The sequence below is a fragment of the Puma concolor genome, chromosome B2 (genome assembly GCF_028749965.1).
Source record: "Puma concolor isolate L17-30 chromosome B2, mPumCon1.1.hap2, whole genome shotgun sequence".
Classification (NCBI taxonomy): Eukaryota; Metazoa; Chordata; class Mammalia; order Carnivora; family Felidae; genus Puma; species Puma concolor.
This window is the reverse complement of record NC_141671.1, coordinates 54,098,025-54,117,992: the sequence shown is the minus strand read 5'-3', so window position 1 is coordinate 54,117,992 and position 19,968 is coordinate 54,098,025. Positions and strand designations below refer to the sequence as shown.

At 34.9% G+C, this 19,968-nt stretch overlaps 1 protein-coding gene across 1 annotated transcript in view; it reads left to right on the top strand.

The window, feature by feature from the left end:
• Positions 1-19,968, top strand: part of BMP5 (bone morphogenetic protein 5) — a 122,609-nt gene that overhangs the window by 50,195 nt on the left and 52,446 nt on the right. Inside the window, exon 2 of the mRNA XM_025925454.2 lies at positions 8,502-8,694. Within this exon, the coding sequence (XP_025781239.1) occupies positions 8,502-8,694 (193 nt within the window). The remainder of the gene's footprint in view (positions 1-8,501; positions 8,695-19,968) is intronic.

The window sequence follows — 19,968 nt, the reverse complement described above, 5'->3', positions numbered from 1 at the left end:
CTAGCTCTAGCCTGAAGTTTTTTTTAACACTACTGAACAAATTAAAAAGCCAATAATATTTATTCCATTTATGAATATACCTATATTCCAGGGAAACATACTGACATTCTGATGATCAAAATGGTTGTGTTTTAGGACAGGTAGCAATTTTCTATCATTAAACTTTTATTGACCATTTGCTATAGAAAAAAGTCATGTTTGGGGGTTTGTGCAGGAATAGGAAGATAACAAACAAAACAAAAAGAAAATATGGATATTTCTCTAAAGTATCTCACCCCTGGGGTACTTACATGGTGATGTAATAATTACAATGCAAGTGGAAAGTTACTAATATGATAGCTACCACTTTCTGAGAACTTGCTGTGTTGCAGACACCTACACGAAGACTCTCTCAAATATCATTTAACCTTTCCAACACACTGCCTTTTATTATCGACCTCCATTTTAAAGATGGATAAATAAAGGCATTGCGATGTTGAATAACTTTCCTAATACCACACTCTTTAGTAAGTTAGGTAAATTAAGTGGAATTCAAGTTTGTTTGTTTTTTTTACTTCAAATCCAGCACTCTTAAGTATGGCATTCTGTCATGCCCATTATCAAAAGGGAGGTACAGAAAAAGTGCACAGGTACTGAAACTGTCTCCAGCAGGAAAAATTAACTTGGACAGAACATTTCAAAGTAGTATTTGTGGCACTGGAAATGGAGATTTTAAGCAGACGTAGGATTTGGAGCTCTGAAAGTAGGGAATGCATTTTAGTTAGAGGAAAAAGTGAGGAAAACTATCACGTTAGGAAAGGAAGGGGATTATTGAGGAATCATTAATTCATCCAACTTTCTTTCAAAAGTGTCAACTATACACTTGCCTGTGATATTGGTTACAAAAAAATAATTTCCTGTCTTTGGTTATTAGAATACAGAATGCATCGATGAGAATGGGAAAAGTGAAAAACTGATCTGTTCCCAGTAAATTCTTACCACTCCTCGTATTGCACTGCTTATGCTCAGATTCCATATTGTGCAATGACAACGAACTATTTATTGTTCATTCTTTGGCTATAAGCTCCCAAATCTCTTTCCATCTATATGAATCCTTTATCTGGCAAAACTTCTTTAAGACCAAGCTCAAAATGATCTCCTCCTGAAGCCTCCTATACAATGTGTTGTTCCTTCCTTCATTATTCTGCCTTATATTACACTTATCCCTGGAAGCCACAACACAATTGTATCACAATTGCACTTTTCCGTGTCTGTCTTCCTTATCATGGGCACATACCTCTTTTCTTCTTATATCTCCGTAGCTTTTAGGGCTTGACCTAGAATAGTTATTCAATAAATATTTTGGGATTGAATAAATGGAGAAGTAGCACGGTAGCTAGTTTTAGGATAATCAAAATGAGTATGTGTGGAAGATGAGAAAGAAAAGCAGCCATCTGACAGCCAGGAGATGGACTGCATCCAATAAAGGAGATGGACCAAAAATTTGATATATATATTGCTTTTATGAAATCAGAAATTACTTAATTGTTATTGTTTATTTATTTTTATTAAATATATCCATTTTCATGCCAATGCTTGATATGTAAAGGGTTATCATTATAGCATTCTAATAACCACTGAGGGCTGAATGCTGGGCTCATCCAATCTGGAGCCAAGTAGAGCATGGTACCATCTTCATTGTGTCCTAACGCTGTCTTCATACAAGATTGAATTCTTTGTGTTCCTAAGTCGTTTCTATTTTGTAAGGCAAAATAATATTTACCTATTGGGTCATGAATTAAATTTTGTAAATTTCAAAATCACATGTATTTGAAATTGATTCAGGAATCAATTTGTGTAGGCATTTCATTAAGATATTTAAAATATTTAACCATCTCACCTTTCTTTTCCTTCTTTAGAAAACTGTATTTATGAAGCATTTATGAGTACAAGTAAGAGTATTTTAACTACAGAACACTTGAAAGTCCATTGAAACTGTTCTTTGAAACAGCACATTCAGGGGGACAGTTTTCTCTCCTTCAAGTCAAACATGACTGGGGTGTCAAGAGGCTCTTAGGGTTTCTGGAATCTGGAGTTTACCATACTCTCCGGAATGGTTATCCATTTAAAGGAACATGTACATGTGCACTCACTGATCAATGAATAGGCCTTTATAGGACAAGTTTATGTTTCTCAATGGACTAGTCAGTGAAGGATGTCTTGTGAAGTGATATATCTTGGTAGTCACATGTTTTTTTCCCCTTTAACTTTAAAATGCAGCACAGATAAGTAATAATTCTATGAGTAATCTCTTAATGATTTTTTGCACTCAGCAGCAAACAATGATCTGTACTCTTTCAACAGCTGGCTAGGCTCCTGGGAGAATGCTATCTTTGCCTTGCAGCTACTGATTCTATTTGTGTCTTCCAAGTTATAGCCCTTGTGTGGGAGATTAAGGCTGGTTGCCCATGAATGCATCTCCTTAAGACTGCATATACATCACAGAATAGATAAAACTTCAATCCTCTGTTAATTAATTATATTCTCCAGATGTTGTAGACATAAAAATCTTTAATCGGGACATTTCTATACAATTTCTATTAGTGATAAAGACATTCAGAGAGGTGTCTGTTTGGAAAAAAGAAAGACTGCAATCAGTCATTAACTTCTGTTCAGTTGTATCTTAGCAATAAAAGGTTTCAGTGGCTGTCTTTAAACACAAGAAGCTTAATCTTTGCAAAACGTTAGCAATTTAGAGCATTGAGAATGTAGTTTGGTGCTTATATAAGGCAGTCTGTTTCTTTTTACTGTCAGCCCATTAATTATAGAATGTGACTCTTTGGATTCATATTCTACCTTTTGTGTGCTTTGATGTTGCCACTTTTTAAAACCAAATGGTAATAATAAATTAATTCTTTGGTTCTCTCAGGGTTGGTGAGCTTTCAGTTGCTCTTGGTAGTTCGCATAGATGGAAATGTTTGCAATATTAAAAAACCTGCTTCCTGAAAGCGATTATTCACCATCATTATGATTGTATTTTGTGTGATAAACATTCTAAATTTTGCTGACTTATTGATGGTTTATTTTCTCTGAGTTTGCAAATATATGTATGTTATATGTTATATATGTTATAACATATATATGCATTACATATATAACATATATGTATAGTACATAACATATTATATAATATATATAATATATAATGTATAATTATATAACATATAATATAATAATATTATATATATTATGTTATAACATATATGCAGTACAGCAACTCTTTAATTTTTGTAGACAGAACTGTTGGCAACCATCATCTTAAATAAAAATAAAAAATAAAAAAAATAAACAGTCCAATATTGATGGCCTTATTTCACTTTTATGGTGATATTCATCGGCTTACACCTAACAATCTTCAAAACAAGCATGTATCGTAAAGAGAGTGTGGCATTAGTGTAATGTACATATGGCTGAAAATACAGCCTATGAACCTTGTTAGATATATAAGCAGATATGAACATAGCAGTCTGGGCAGGTCATTGTGTTCTCTTTTTAAACGCAATTCCCATAGGTGAATTGATTGATACAGGAGGTGTGTTTTAAATCTACTTAAGTTTATTCCCAAACTCTCTTTTTCACTTCACATGAGAGAAATGGTATCTATGGTAAGAGAAAAAGGAATGGTCTTCACTAGAGAAAAGGGTCAACCTCCTGACCTCAGTATGTTTTAACATGTGTCATTCTATCCCCTTTGACAAATCTGGGTCTTCTTTCGATGAGCTAACCCTCTTGCCTTCCTTTTTGTTTTTCCATTTGTTTTCTGTTTGTCTAGTAATTAAGAGAGTCTTTTCTACTACCAAAGAGGAATGTAATTATGATTTTATGGAGTCTTACATCTTTTAATCTGGTAATACAGATTTTATTAGAAATGATAATAAAGGTGATTAAGGAAGCTCATGGTATTTAGTTGATATAATATACAAATTAAAATGCAGATTGAAAGGACCAAATATTTAACACAATATGCATAAAAAACAAAAGATGTATATATTTTTCTGATTTTTTTTCTTGTTTACTTGCTTTTAAGCTTTCCAAGACATTTATAACAGCAGTGGGTTGTAGCACATGTAATATATGGTGAAATAATGCTTAATTTTTACTCAAATCATCAGATATGAACAAGGCAAGGATATCTCTTACAAAAAGCTTACACTTAAGGGATATAAAATGTGGCTGTATGTTCTTTTTCAACCTGTTTGAGAAAGTTATTCTGCTGGTAGGTCTGGTGGAGAAAAAGTTGGAGAATGGAGGGATCCAGCTGGTGAGTTACAATTATTTTAAAATAAGGTTGTAGTAAAAGAATGAGCTTGCATATTAATATAGATGTTATATAATATTAATTCAAGCTATGAATACAATCACTTGTTTAGTCGTAAAAACTCCTCAGATAAGAAATGGAATCAATATTAAATAAGTGAATATAATACAGTATTTACCCAGATAAATATTGGAGGCACCGAGTTCTAGAATAATGAGCAGATTCCAGAAAGTATGGCATCCTCTTAAGTAGAAGCATCACAGAGAAGAATGAAAGCATTGAAAGATCAACTTTGCTGAGTAATAATGAGATAAAACAAACAAAACCACATCCAGAAAATAACAAATAAATACAGTGTTGTGTTGTTGAGGGATGAGGAATTGAAATCTTGGCTGTGGAATGAAATCTATTCTCTCCCAATTATATATTGTGGGCTCTTGGGCAAGTTATAGAAACTTACAAACATAAGTAAGGTTGTAAGGATTAGACAAATATGTGCCAAACAAATGAGAGTTAAAGAGATTATCATGTCTTTTGTCATCGGGTAATGCAGCAGGATGATACTTAGTAAACAGAGCCAGATTTTGATCCATTCATATAGTCTTTCATTTAGTATTTATTGAAAGATTTCTTTGGATCAAGCATTCTTTGTGTTAGATGCTAATTAACTATTGTTGATCAAATCCTTGATTGCTGAAAAACATTGTGTAAATATACTAGCTATGAACTAGTCTCTAAGTACAGAACTGTAGGATGTCATTATGTAGGTGGTATGGACATTGAACAAAGATTTATAATGAGCTTTAGAAGACAGACATCTGTTACCGCCTAGCTGTCATCACCCAATTTCTTATTCTTAAATTAGGGATATTAATATTTCACACCTCCCTAGGATTGCTCTTTGAGGTAACTGAGCTTACCTTGTGAATATTTGTGAGCATCATTAGGAGTGCAAAGCTATATAAATATAAGTTTTATTCCATTATTCACTCCAACATGTCCCATGGAATTTACTAGTGCAATTATAATTCAAAGCAATAGGATATAGGAATTTGAGTCATTGGACAAATCTGCACTGCAACTTTATTTTGTGTGGTATATTTAATATAAAATTTTATTAAACTCTTTGAAAATTTGCCTCCTTAAGGAGTTAGGTTAAATAGCCTGGATTAGAAAACTGAAATTTTATAATAACAGCTGAAATTCTAGCTTTCCACTTTATTATACTAACATCTCACAGGGGATTCCAAAACAGTAGATGACTTTACATAATATGAATTCAATACTTACCTGCATTATGCAGGTGTGTGCTTTAGATTGGATGCTAACCTGTGTCTCAGGCCTTATTTTTAGGACTATAATTTCTTTGGTCTAAATTTCAAATAAAAAAATGCTTGTTAATGAAAAATTGCATGATGATTGTTATTTAGAATTTTAAATATTGACTTTAAGAATAGAAAAATACGTTTTGGAATGGCTGGTTGGTTTATACATCATAAAATATGGAAGTCCTCAAGCAGAGTCTGGAACAGTGCAACCTAGTCAAACACATGAACATTTCTGTAGCAAAGCAGTAAATATTTATAGAAAGTGGGATAAATAGAGACTTTAAGTTGCCTCAAATCAGCTAATTTCCAGTTCTCCTGCCAAACTAACTTGAAGTTAAACATTCAGTTTTCAGAGCTTTTTGGATTTTGGACTTGTGAATATGAGATTTCAGATCTCTAGTAAAGCATAAATACTTAATAAATTAGGACACGGTAATAATCTACAAGCAGAAGCTGCATAAGAACATAGCTTGGTGTCCTCAACTACTTGAATTCATATTCTTTGGTCTTTATTCTCTCTGCCTCCTCAGTTTTTTTTTTTTTTTTTTTTTTTTTTTTACCTTCAAAGTAGAGATAATCAGAGAACATACCTCATTGGTTGTTACAAAGTATAATATGTTAATATGAATGAAATGCTTAGAACAGTGACCAAATATAATGAGGATCAGAAAAGAATAAGTTTGCAGTGAATTAAATTTAGTTCTTTGTAAACAAAAGTTGTGGCGAGTTTTTTTTTTTAATTTTATTGTTTATTTTTGAGAGAGAGAGAGAGAGACAGAAAGCAAGCAGGGTAGGAGCAGAGAGAGAAGGACACACAGAATCCGAAGCAGGCTCCAGGCTCAGAGCTGTCAGCAGAGAGCCCAACCCGGGTCTCAAACTCACGAACCGTGAGATCATGACCTGAGCCAAAGTTGGCTGGTTAATGGGCTGAGCCACCCAGGCGCCCAATCGGCAAGTTTTAATATGGCAAGTTTTAAGGCACTTTCAGTTATTAGACATCCAGTTTGTAGGCATTTTCTACTCTTACGCATTCCCTCTCACGTACCTGAGTCAGGAGGATGGACAAACAGTACAGAGGGAGATACGTTCATACCAGTCTAAGCTATTGCCAGCAGAAGGTTAGACGGAGAAGTTTAAATTATGGACCAAAATAGCATCCTAAAAATGGGATGGTTTTCCTTATTTAGTGAGAAGCTGATAACTGATCTTCCTGGGAGCAGACCTCTCTTAGGACCAAGGTAGTGATACTTAAAAAAACAAAACAAAACAAAACTTCATGCTGAGATGGTGTCAGTATGTGCCCGACTGCCAGAACACTGTTCTTGTCAAGCTTCCCGGGGCCAGGTGTAGATTATATTTTTCTTTGCTGGCTTAGGTATGGGAGGTGGAGGTGGAGATGAGCTCCCTGCCCTCCTAAATGGCCTCCTACTCCTGGGGAAAATAAACTGAAGATTGTTTCGAAGGATGAAGGCCAGGAATCATGCATTCCTTTGTCATGAGCTTCCTCTAGACATGGAACCCATCTGGTCCTGGAACTCAGAGTTCTAGCAGCCATGGCCTCCACCCTCATTCCTGGTTGGTCGTGACCCTCTTATCTTTTCCTTAATATTAATCCTTCCTCTTGTTTAGGACCCCCAAGTTTCACATAATTACAGCAGCGTTGACATGATTTCAATGATGCACCTAAAGATATTTTCCTATCTTCCTGCAATTTTTGAAACTTAGGAGTTCATTTACGCAACTTACCCATTTTTTATCTTCTTGTAACAAAATTTTAGCAATAGAACACATCACTGGAAATATGTAGAAGTATTATTGTAGGCTGTAATTGTGAGGCACCTTGTGCCCAGTGCTTTGCAGTGTAATTTTTGTGATCCTGACCTATATATTATCTTAGATAACAGAGAGATTTTGAGCAAGCTACCAATACTGAGAAACATAACTCCACCACATGATAGTGCATTACTAAAAATGAGTCCTTTGCATAGATAATTTCTTACGATGGTTTTTGGTGTTCAGTGGATATAGTATCAAATAGTATACTATTTTACAAAGCCAGGTTATATAATAACATGCCTCACAATTACTACCCGAATTCTTCAACATTCCATAATGTTCCCAAGAGGAAAAGTTCTCTGACTTCACTTGGTGGGAAGGTTGCTGAAGGGGGAAAATATGTTTTCCTCTCTATTTTGGGTAAGAACAGACAGAAGTCTTTGGAAGCCTTTATGCTGCCCCATGGATAAGGAGGTTATACCAAACGATGTATAAGAAGTAATAAAAGTGCTTTTTTTTAAAACAAAAGAAGGACATTTCATTTGCTGAAAGGAGAAAAAAAAATTCTGGGGAAGGCATTTTAGAAATAATCCCTCTCGTGAACATGAATTTACTTTATTTACTTGACCTTTGCAATGCCATAAACATAGTTCTTATGCTCCTGCAATTTCTCAGTCCTCCTTGCTATTTTCCTCCCTCAGCTGTGCTAAATCTCATCACTGACTTCACCTGGAACCCTGGGGGTTTCTATTACATATCCCTAACTCCTGTATGAACCCCTCTGTGTTCTGGTACCTGATAAAATAGTAGTAATCATTTTACAACCTTCGCTTTTAAAAACATTTTTGGATACCCTTTCTAGTTAGGATCCAAGAATTTGTATGAAACCACAGAGGTTATATTGCTTTTGAAATAAAGGTTGTTGGTTTGTGGAATTTCCTTCAACTGGAAACATGTATGAGCCTGCGGTTCCAGTGTTTTCCCAGTTTTATAATATCCTACTTGCTTGTTTTCATCTTCAAAGCAGGAGAATTTACCATTAATTTCCATACTTTATAAAGGATTAACTTTTTTCCTTCCCTTTTTTTTTTCTTTTCCAGTTGAAAGAGACAAGGATTTTTCTCACCAGCGAAGGCATTACAAAGAATTCAGGTTTGATCTGACTCAAATTCCTCATGGGGAAGCAGTGACAGCAGCTGAATTCCGGATATACAAGGACCAGAGTAATAGTCGATTTGAAAATGAAACAATTAAGATTAGCATATATCAGATCATCAAGGAATACACTAATAGGTAACAACTCTATGTCTAACTTACTATCCTAGCAAATGAATTGTAGTTAAATCCATTGATAATCATGTGATCTATCATATTATGTTTTCTTTGGGTGTAATGACATTCAAAGCCAGGTGTAGACACATTGAAAGTAAGAGTAATGGATCTGAAGAGTGCCTTCCACATTCCCCAGCTTCTCCTTCCTCCTAACACCAATCTGTGCACTGGATGGTCCCATGCTTCCCCCATATTTGCTTTCTAGTCCCCTTGTCTCCTTTTGTAAATGAGAAAACTTTCGTTTTAGTCAGCACACACAAAATTTATAATTGAAATGATTTAAATCACTTGCTGTTTTTTTTAAGTTGGAGAAGAGATCCTTTATTTCTCACTGGCATGGATGTAAATTATATGTGTGTTGTTACGTGTATTTTGATGTAAGGCACTATATTTGCAACATTCTGCCCATTAACCTGTATTTCTTCTGTCTACAAAATGGTTAATTCAAAATGTTGCAAAAAATGGACAGATAGTCTGAAATACAAAATATATGAAAACTTCAGTTGATAATTACTGCAAATGAACCATCAAATAGAAGAGTTGAAAAGAAAGCTTAGCAGAGTTGTCTGACCTTTCATCCACTGAAGAAATCTCTTGGGTAAAACCTTCATGGGTGATTAGCCACCTTTGTTGGACAGCTCTCATATGTAGTTTTTTCAAACTCTCATTGATTATTTATTTATTTATTTTATTTTTTTATTTCTTAAAATTTACATCCAAGTTAGCATATAGTGCAACAGTGAAATGTTAAGGTGAAATCTGTTTCCATTTATTAGATCTAGATCATCCCTCTGGTGAAATAGTATGTCTTTCTTTGATGAGATATTTAAAGACAGCTATCTTGTCCCCTCCAAGGCTCCTCCCTCTCCTTGAAAATTTCTAGTCCCTGACATTTAGATTTTTCTTGGTTTTGGAGAGTGCCAGAGTTCCCAATGGATGTTCAATGGGACATTGGTCCCTCACAATACTCAACGAAGAAAAAAGAATAAAAAGCTTCTGAGGTTAAATGCATTTGAAAATCCTACCTGCTAGACCTTTCTCTAGTAGATTCACAATGCACATCATATATTAAAGTCTTAGAAAGGCTTTATAAGTAAGGAAACTTAGTCTTCTTCAAAATTATCTCATTATGGAATCTTTTCCTTTGGGTGCATAATACTTAATGCCCATGAAACACTGGTTCAGCAGGACATACTTTGATTAAGTGCTGATCTTATTTTGAGAGCAGTAATTCCATGGCAGAAAGATTTGTGTTCCTTTCTTAACTCTAACACTTACTAGCTATTTGTCTGTGGGTGAGTTTTTGGTTGTTTATTTAAATTTCAATTCAGTGGTTTCATTTATAAAATGAGTATACTAAGGGGCTCCTGGTGGCTCAGCCAGTTAAGTGTCTGACTTCAGCTCAGGTCATGATCTCGTGGTTCGTGAGTTTGAACCCTGAGTTGGGCTCTGTGCTGACAGCTTGGAGCCTGGAGCTGCTTCGGATTCTGTGTCTCCTCTCTCTCTGCCACTCCCCTGCTTACACTCTGTCTCTCTCTCTCAAAAATAAATAAACATTAAAATATTTTTTAAAAATTAAAAAAAAATGAGTATACTAAGTTTTTTGTTGTTGTTGTTAGAGACAGAGCCTGGCATACTACATTATTTTTTTAGTACTAAATAATGATGGCACCTTAAAATTAAGTGATGAGAATTTAAAATAATACTCCATGTATTATTTAATTATATTTCTGTAACTAACAAACATTTTATTTATAATTCTGTTTTTCTATGTTTGTTCCCACATTTGGATTGTGAGCTCCTTAAAGAAAGAATAGTGTCTTAAGTAGTTTCTTTTTTTTAATCCTCAGCACTAATTTGCTTGATATGAATTAGTTTTCAAATTACTATTGTCCATGATTGGGATAATACTCCATTAACATATCTCAAAATGCTTGAATTGTCTCTATTTTTTTGTCATTCACAATAGTTATGCACACAGAATTTGTAGTTGGTTATTTCATAACCACCCAAGTGGTTTTTACAGGAACCACTGGTATGCCAGATCTCTACCTCTAGAATATACTTATTGATTATGTGAATCTAAATACAGACTTTTACAATGATCACAATTTGATGTCCTAACCTTTAATCAGGTCTATTGTTCTGTCTGCTCAGGATATTTTTGAATGTTATCCATTGAACCAGCCATCCATTTAGCTTTCTTTCACCTCTAGGTATGTGAACTGTATAATTTAAGACATAATACACGTGATGAAAATAAAGGACTAATAGAAAAGACTATCGATAATAGTTTATAGATTCATTTCTGATGAACCCATGCTGATTTTTATGAATAACACATCTGGGAATATTTATGGGTGTTGATGCTTACTTTATCAGACTTCACAATTTTGAGAATTTCTATTTCTTTGAATATGGGACATTTGTTTATCTTGAAAGTTTGTTATCTAATTATACATGACTTAAAAAATATTACTCTCAATGTTTCTATAGCTACATTTGTATGCTTTTTCAGTACTCTTGGGTATAAGTTGGCTAAGTCTTTACTTCTTTTAACATGTATTTAAATCTAAGGCACAGGATTTCCTAATGTCCTTGATATTTTCCCTACATCTTTGAAAAGTGATTTCTAAAATACATGTATATATTGATCAATTCTCAAATATTTGTATTTGATATTCTCAAATATTTGTATTTGATATTCTGAACTCTAGGATGGCATAGATTGAATAGATTGGTATCCAACTTACTGAATAGCATTTATTAAAATTCAATTCAGTAAATTCAATTCCATATTCATTCTATCAAGTTCACACACTTGAAATCTACTATCACATATTGTTGCTAAATCATCCTGTAAGTTTATGCTATACTTATTATTTTCTGTGGGTTTTATTTTTGCCAATTATCTTTTTCAATATCCAAAATATACAAACTCCTACACGTATACCCTACATTTCAATTTTATATTCTATTGATCAGGTGAGAGAATCTCTGGAATAGTGCTTTCTTTTTCTTTGAAATTGGCATTCACCCATTATTTGGTGTTCATTAATCTACAGTGTAAGAAGATGCAGTCCTAGGTTCTTGTCTATACATCCAGGAGTCACGTTTTGCACTCTTCTTTTTTTCCCGAAGAAATAGATTTAAGGGATGGATGATATACAAACAGTACATGTAATTCTTCGAATATTTCAGGTGTCCGTGTACGATTTCAGCCAGCACAGAAAGTAGTCATGTATAGCAATGACAGCATGGAGTTTGGAATTTCCCTATGGGGAAATTGCTGTATATCTTAGGGTCTCTGTTTACAAATATGAAAAGAATAAAAGTAATAATAAGTATTTCAGAACAATAAAAGTATTTGAGATGATTTGGGAAGAACTAGTGCTTATCATAGTACAAAGACCATAGCTAATACTTTATAAATACATTGGTCAGTATATACTCATATAGTTCAGTAGGAGCACCTAGTTTACTAGGTTTAGAGGATGGCATACATAGGTTAACCAAAAGTAGGTGGTTATTATGATAACAATAGCTACCATTTACTGGCACCTATTTTTATGTAAAGATCAAGTAAGTCATATGATGCCAGGTGCCTTTACTTCATGAAAAAATCACCTGATCTTTGATTCATATAAAAGGAATTAGTATGCTTTTAAGTTTAATAATGAAATGAATACCACCCAACTTGCTAGCAACACCAATGAAGCTGTCTCTGAAAGCAAATGGTAAATAAATAAAGCTCTTATTTAAAATACTGCTGAAGAGTGGTGGAGATGGGAGATTACTTATTTATGAATTTATTTTACAGGAATATCAGAGATGTAGACAAATTGGACACAGATTCACATATAAGTGTTTATTACAGTATTAGTGTTGGCAATTGCATAAATTGAGAACATTCCAGTTCAGTGTTAAACAGGAGGTAAGGAGTTACACTTTGTTTTCTGCAAAACAGAGATACTATACTTTATATAGCAAGTAGAAATTAGGTTTTAAAAATATTGGCTAACACTGGAAGGTTCTCAGATTATAACATTAGTTGACTAAAAGTATGATATATGATTATACTAATTTAAAATAAACTCATGTGGAAAACAGATCAGATGGAAGCACCAAGTGTTTATTGCAGACTTGTGGGTTTGAAATTTTAATTCTTACCTTTTTGTGTACTTTTGAAATTTTTTATAACAAACATTATTTTTATAATTAGAAACAAACATAATTCTAGTTGAGAGGGAGAGAGAATAATGAAACAACTTTATGCTACACATTTCTCTACAAAATAGCCTTCCCAAACTTCTCCAGGTTGAGACCGGCAAAAACCAAATCAAAATGAAACTAAACAAAACACCAGCATTTAACAATAAGTAGCTCTTATTTTTAATTAAGCCATGGAAGCATTTTCCCCATACAGAATATGGAGAGAGATAAAGAAATAGATATATTTTTTTCCTCTATACTAAAGAAAGTTTTTCTGCAACAGAGAGCTTTGACTTTAACTCTGTGAAGGTGAGGAAGAATAGATTAAAAATAATTTACAAATCATGTGATCACAGTTAAAACAGAAAGAATTTCAATTTTAAAAAGTATTTTTGAAATTCAAATGTTATATTTTGTTTAGTGTTGATTATCTACGGTTTTATATATTTCCTAGATCAAGAACCAAAATGGGCATAGGAAAAGAAACCAGTACCTCTGGCCAATTTAAAAGCTGGGGTCACCTCTTAAAGCTTCTACCTTCAGGCTTACGGGTTTTACCTAGATTTTTTTTTTCAGTTTTATTTATTTAGAGGTGCCTAGGTGGCTCAGGTGGTTAAGCGTGGGACTCTTGATTTTGGCTCATGATATCATGTTTTTGTGAGATCAAGCCCCATGTCTGTTGGGCTCTGTGCTGACATCTCTGAGCTGCTTCTCTCTCTTTCTTTGCTCCTCCCCTGCTTTCTCTTTGTCTCAAAATAAATAAATTAATTACAAAAAGTGTATTTATTTACGTAGTCTCTATATCCAACGTTGGACTCAAACTTAGGACCCCAAGATCAAGAGTTGTGTGCTCTTCCCACTGAGCCATCCAGGCACTCCTACTTAGTGTTTTGAATTAAACTCAAAAAAATTAAAAAGCTGGTACAGATTGTGTTATTCAATACAGTGCATTCAACAATGCATATATGTGTATATGTGTATGTATATGTATATGTATATGTATATACATATATGTATATGCATTGTTGAATGCACTGTGTTAAATATATAAGGCTTACTTTCCCTAACGTATTATCAAGGAGTGTTGTGGTGGGGATTCTTGAAGTAATTCAGATTGATGTTTTATAGATATGTTTTCTACTCAAGACATTGTCTGATCTATTAACCATCTAGTCTGTGAATTTTTTGACAGCATTAATGAATCAAAAAATTTTTAATGCCCCATTATATCATCTCTTTCACAGCTATTTATCTTAGCAAGACTTAAAAGTCTTAAAATGATATATTCTAGTTCTACCATCTCCCACCTCCCCCATTTATTCCTACTTGTATTTAAATGTGTGCAATTTAACAGAGTGTTCTGATATTTATCCAGATTTTTATTTTTCTTGGTTAAAAAGTTAACACACTTTGCATCATTTCACTGATTTAATCTTTTCATATAAGGCTGACAGCCCCAAATTCTATATAGAAGGCATTGCTCTTCAGTCACACCTCATATATCTGGCATTATTGGGAAATGAGGTTTCCACATGATTGAATTTTCCAGATAATTCAGCTGAGGTCGGCATGCTTTTGCTGAGCTCCTACCATGTAGCTAGCACAAGGGACAGGAGGCTGAGTAAATAAAATCCCAAAAGCCCACAGCCCGAGGGCCAGGGGCTGTGGTGGGCCTGCCGCACACAGACTTTAATAACTATGATACAATGTGCTAAGCACTATGATGTAAGTATGCACTAAGTGTTGTGGAAACACAAATGAAGGGGAAATTAATTCTTCATGTGGGAAGGTGAGGGACCTTAGGGGAATCCACTGAGAGGGGTGCACCCTTGAGCTGGGCCTTTGGAGATGGGTAGGAATTTTCTATAAGGAGAGAGCAATTGAGAGGTAAGGAGGGAGAGAGAGAGAGAGAGAGAGAGAGAGAGAGAGAGAGAGACAGGGAAACAGGGAGGGGGACATGTCCTAGAAGACATATTCCTAAACATTAAAATGTTTAAATGTATAAATTAAATAATACAAAGAAAACTATCAGGGCCAGTATTACTGCTACTAAGAATAGCAGCCAGCACTTAACCATTTAATGGGCACTCACCATGTGTCTGGCACTGTACTAAATGCTTTACTTGAATTAATTTTTTCGCATGTATACACACACACACACATGCCTATATGTATGTGAAAAAATTAATATCTATATACCTATATATGTGTGTGTGTGTGTGTGTGTGTGTTTGTATATATATATATATATATATATATATATATATATATATATATATATGTATTATGTATAATTCAACCTTTTGCTAATGTTCTGCTATGAATATACATTTTTGTACTCCATTGCAAAAACATCTAAAGCTAGCCTGCTCGATGTCATTAGCCACCTTCACTACTTGGATATATTTAGTTAAGCTGTCATCGTTCCAGTTCACAGTCAGCTTCATATTTACATCATCTCCCGATCCTGCAACTCTAAGATTTGTGATTCTTCTGTGGAGGTACTTCAGAACGTACATTGACAATTTCTACTCGGGAAGATTTCATGGGCTCTTGAGAGCAGGATAGCAGAGGACACTTGGTGGTTGATGACCTTTGACTAAGTATACAGGATCGTAGGTACACAAGTATAGCTTAAATTTCTTCACTGTGCAGGGATTTGCGTTCTAGTTCAGTGGTTCTCAGCTTGGGTGATTTGGCCCCCCAGGAAACACTTAGCAATTTCTGGAGACATTTTTGACTGTCACAGTTGGTGAGGGTGGAAAGATGGGGTGCTCCTGGCATCTAGTGGGTGGAAATGCTAGGGTAAACCTTTTACAATGGACAGGACAGCACCTCCACACAATAAAGAATGATCTGATCCAAAATGTCCATAATGCTGAGGTTGAGAAGTCTTTCTATTTATGTATTAATGTATTTATGTATTTATGTATTTATGTATTTATTTTTAAAGTTTCTTTATTTTTGAGAGAGTGAGAGCAGAGCGTGAACGGGGGAGAGTAAGAGAAAGAGGGAGACACAGAATCTGAAGCAGGCTCCAGACTCTGAGCTGTCAGCACAGAGCCCGATGCAGTTCTTGAACCCATGAATGCAAGATTATGACCTGAGCCAAAGTCGGATGTTTGACTGAGCCACCCAGGCACCCCAAGAAATCCTGCTCTTTTTATAGATTTGTTATAAATGTAAACACAGGAATAAAGTGCTGTCAAGTCAATTTTCTTTGACTAATTTCATATTTTGGGTCCTGAGAATCACAGCAAGGAAGAGTTTTTAGAGGTCTTAGAGTTTGGGGTGCATGGTGCTTTGGACACATGGCTCATTGATGACGGGGCATTAAATGTGGTGGGACTATCTTTCTGATCGTCTTACTTCCTTATATCTTGTTGAATGATGGGGCCTCTGTATATATATATCCAGTAGCACGTGTTTGGATTTCTCTGCAGGGGAAAAATATGGGATGATGTCATGCCAGGAAACCTGTTAAACATTAACAATATCTTGGCAATTAAAAAAAATTCTGCAGAGAGAAAACTGAACTTTCATAGTGGGAATTCAACTTTTTTCCCCATTTTTGCCATGTGTGTCATCCAATTTCATCTAATACTGCTATTTTACCAGTTTGCGTCTGTACTTTTGAAATGTAAATACAGCATTGCATCAGATATTCTGAAAATTGGTGCCCTGTGAGATTCATAGCATTTTACTATTTCACATTTGTTTTGGTAGAAAAAAACACTTGAAAATATCAATCAGCTAACAAATTCTAACACTTTTAAGTTACAGCTGCTTGTGAGAGAAATGTCTGACATTATGAACTCCAGAGAATATAATTTATTAATTTGTTGTCCCTTGTTCATGTATTCCATACCAGAGCTGGACAGTGGGCTCCTTAAGTGGTGTTATGGTATGTATGTCAAACACCCAGAGGAAGATGTATGATGCTTTCTCCTTGGGTGGCCATCATTACATTTTTGTTGGACTTGGTAAGCTATCCAAAGGCAAAGGGTGATGGAAGGAGGTGAAATACTTACAATAGTAGAAATTTTGGAAAAACTGGAGATGTCCTGTGGACTGTAAGGTTCATGACTTATGGAAGTAAAGTACTGAAACTTTTCTTCCAAATGTATCTGTGTTTCTTCCAGACAATTTCTGAAAGCTTTCCTTGACCAGGTTGAGTGCTTCTTGGTTAGATTATAGAATGGTTATACTCTTGGGTAACTATTTCTTTTCCCTGTCTCTCTCTCTTATATATATATATATATATATATATATAACACACACACATATATACACATGTAGAAATAGATATTGAAACTATAACAATCTGGGGAATGTTTCTGCCTCAATATTTCTTGTTATGGATTATACAAATAATTTTACTTCTTTTGATAAATGTTCCACTGAATTTTTTTCTTCTAATTGATTCAGATATAAAGGTTCAGTATGGATTATATGCATCAAAAAATTTTACTAAATTTAAATGAATTAATACCTATACCCCAAATTTGTAAGTGTAGGTTATTAAAGAAATTTCATAGTAAAAATTGCATAAATCACTTCTTATCCTAATTATTCTATCAAGCATAATGCACACAACTTATTATATACATACATACATGCAATAAATGTGTTTTGCTAAGAAAATAGCAATGGTAGTCATTTGCGTAGCATTTTTTTATTTGTGTATCTTTTCATACCATACCTTTCATACCTACATATATTTATAGAGGTAGATATTTTAATCTTTATTTAAAGAAGAGAAAACAAGCTCAGAAAGCTAACTTGAAGGGAATAATTATTTTTCTAGTACTAAACAAAGCCTATGTATAGCAAGTCATTGTTGAAATTAAGCAGATAACAACTCCACCTACAACTATGATTCTTTGCTTTATAAAGGAAGGCTTATAATAATGAGGTTCATCAGAGTATCCATGAGTCCTACTCCTTCTGCTTAAGTAATAAGAAAGTATTTGCTATAAGTCTGTGATACAGTATCCTGATAAAACAGATTTCAGCAAAAGATGAATGGGAGTCCCATATAAGGACTCATCCAATACGTGTTAGTTTACCCAATTCCCTTTGCTAAGAAGTGATTTCTTTTATAAACAAGTTTTACATGCGAAACCAAGGATAGTGTTACAAAGAAGTAACCAAGCATATGCCTATTTTGGAAGATTTTCAGTGTTGTATATGCATATTTCTTCTTGTGTTAAAAATAGTACGAGTTGTTTTGTCTTCTAAATGTGAATTTAAATGGGTCCTATCAATACCCTCACTTCTCTTGCATTAACTAAAAATTCCTCTACTTGACTCTGTTTGCTCCTTTTGTCCCAAATTCCATGCTATTTCTCTTTTCCTCATTTTATCCAAACTCACTGATATAAAACTTCCCTTTAAATTCCTTCACTTTCTTATATTTATTCACCCCTCAACTCCTGCAATTTGATTCCCATAATTCCACTCTCTTGATCATCTACCAACAGCCTCCTTGTTACCAAATCTTATAGACACATTTTCATTCTTTGATGCTGCCTACAACCTCCTATTTAACACATGAAATATCTGTATTTGTAAGAAACAACCAAAAAATTTGGATGGCTTAATGCAACAGAAATTTGTTCTCTAACTGTTCTGGAGGCTGGAAGTCCAAAATCAAGGTATTGGTAGGTCCATATTCCTTCTAAAACCTCTAAGAGAGGATCCTTTCCTCCTTCTTCCAGCTTCTGGTAGCCCCCAAAGTTCCTTGGCTTTGTCAGCATAATTCCCATCTCTGCTTTCATCTTCATCTTCCTTCTGTGTGTGTCTATCCATGTCTCTTCTCTTTTTATAAGGAGAGCAGCCATACTGGACTAGCCCCACCGTAAGGACCTCATCTCAACTTGATTATACTGTAAAGACACTATTTTCAAATAAGATCACATTTATGGGTGCCAGGGATTAGGACTTCAACATACCGTATGCATTCAATGCGTACCAGGGAGTGTGTCAGTTGGTCTCAGATAAGAGAAATAGAACTACATGAATGATAAGGAATAAGGGACTTATTACAGTGATTTGTCTTTCTGCAATCGTGGGACCTGGCTAAAGAGTTTAGGTGAGGCCGTTGCTTCTGCATCTGGTGATGAGTCTGAAGTCTATAGTACAGGCAACTGGTAAGGGAAATGGATGTGGAGTAGGAGAGAATGAGGAGACCTTGAAACCTGGGAGGATAAGCTCAAACTCCAAAGACATTGGGGAACCATTCTAATTCTCAGAAATGCCAACTTCAGTGATGTGGGTGACCTGCAGGGGTAGCTGGTGAACTTCACCGTGAGCTCCACATACCTCTTGCTCAGGATGTGCAGAAGGTGAAGGGGGTGATCTGGCAGGAGGAATTGTGGGTCAGGATTTGGAGAAACTGATGTTGCTGAGATCCAGGGGAAGCTCGAAGAGCTGTAGGCCCAGCTGTTCCCCACAACAAGGTGAGCCACTTGATCAGCGACAATGCATGTGAGCAGGAGGAGAGAGTCTGGCACTCTACCAAACTTCCAAGCCTAAAATTGGCTGCTGCTTTGCTTCTACTCCTGCACAAACTTCTTATATGGCTCACTGTAACACAGAACCAAACAGGGAAGAGAGTTCTGCGAGTCTGGGTTTCAGTGGAGCTGATTTGACAAAGTATGAAGCCGTAGCGGTCCATCTTTGTTGAATTGGCACAAACATACATTTTATAACCATCCGCACTTTCCAAAAAATATAAGAGTAAAATCATTCTCTGCTTTTTTATCCATCTTTGGATGTTGTTCATTCCTTTTCTAGCTGGGTCATATTGCCCCTTTGATATCCTGTCACTTCAATATGAAATATAAGGTTAGCTACAATCAAAACTACCTAAACTATATGGTAGGCAGAGGGGGAAGGGAAAAAAAGAATTGGTTAATATGTGTACAAATACATTAATATCAAAATAAGAAAGTAATACTCATACCGATTACAACCTTCACTTCTACAACTGGTCACATGGTTGAGGCAGGTATTTATAAC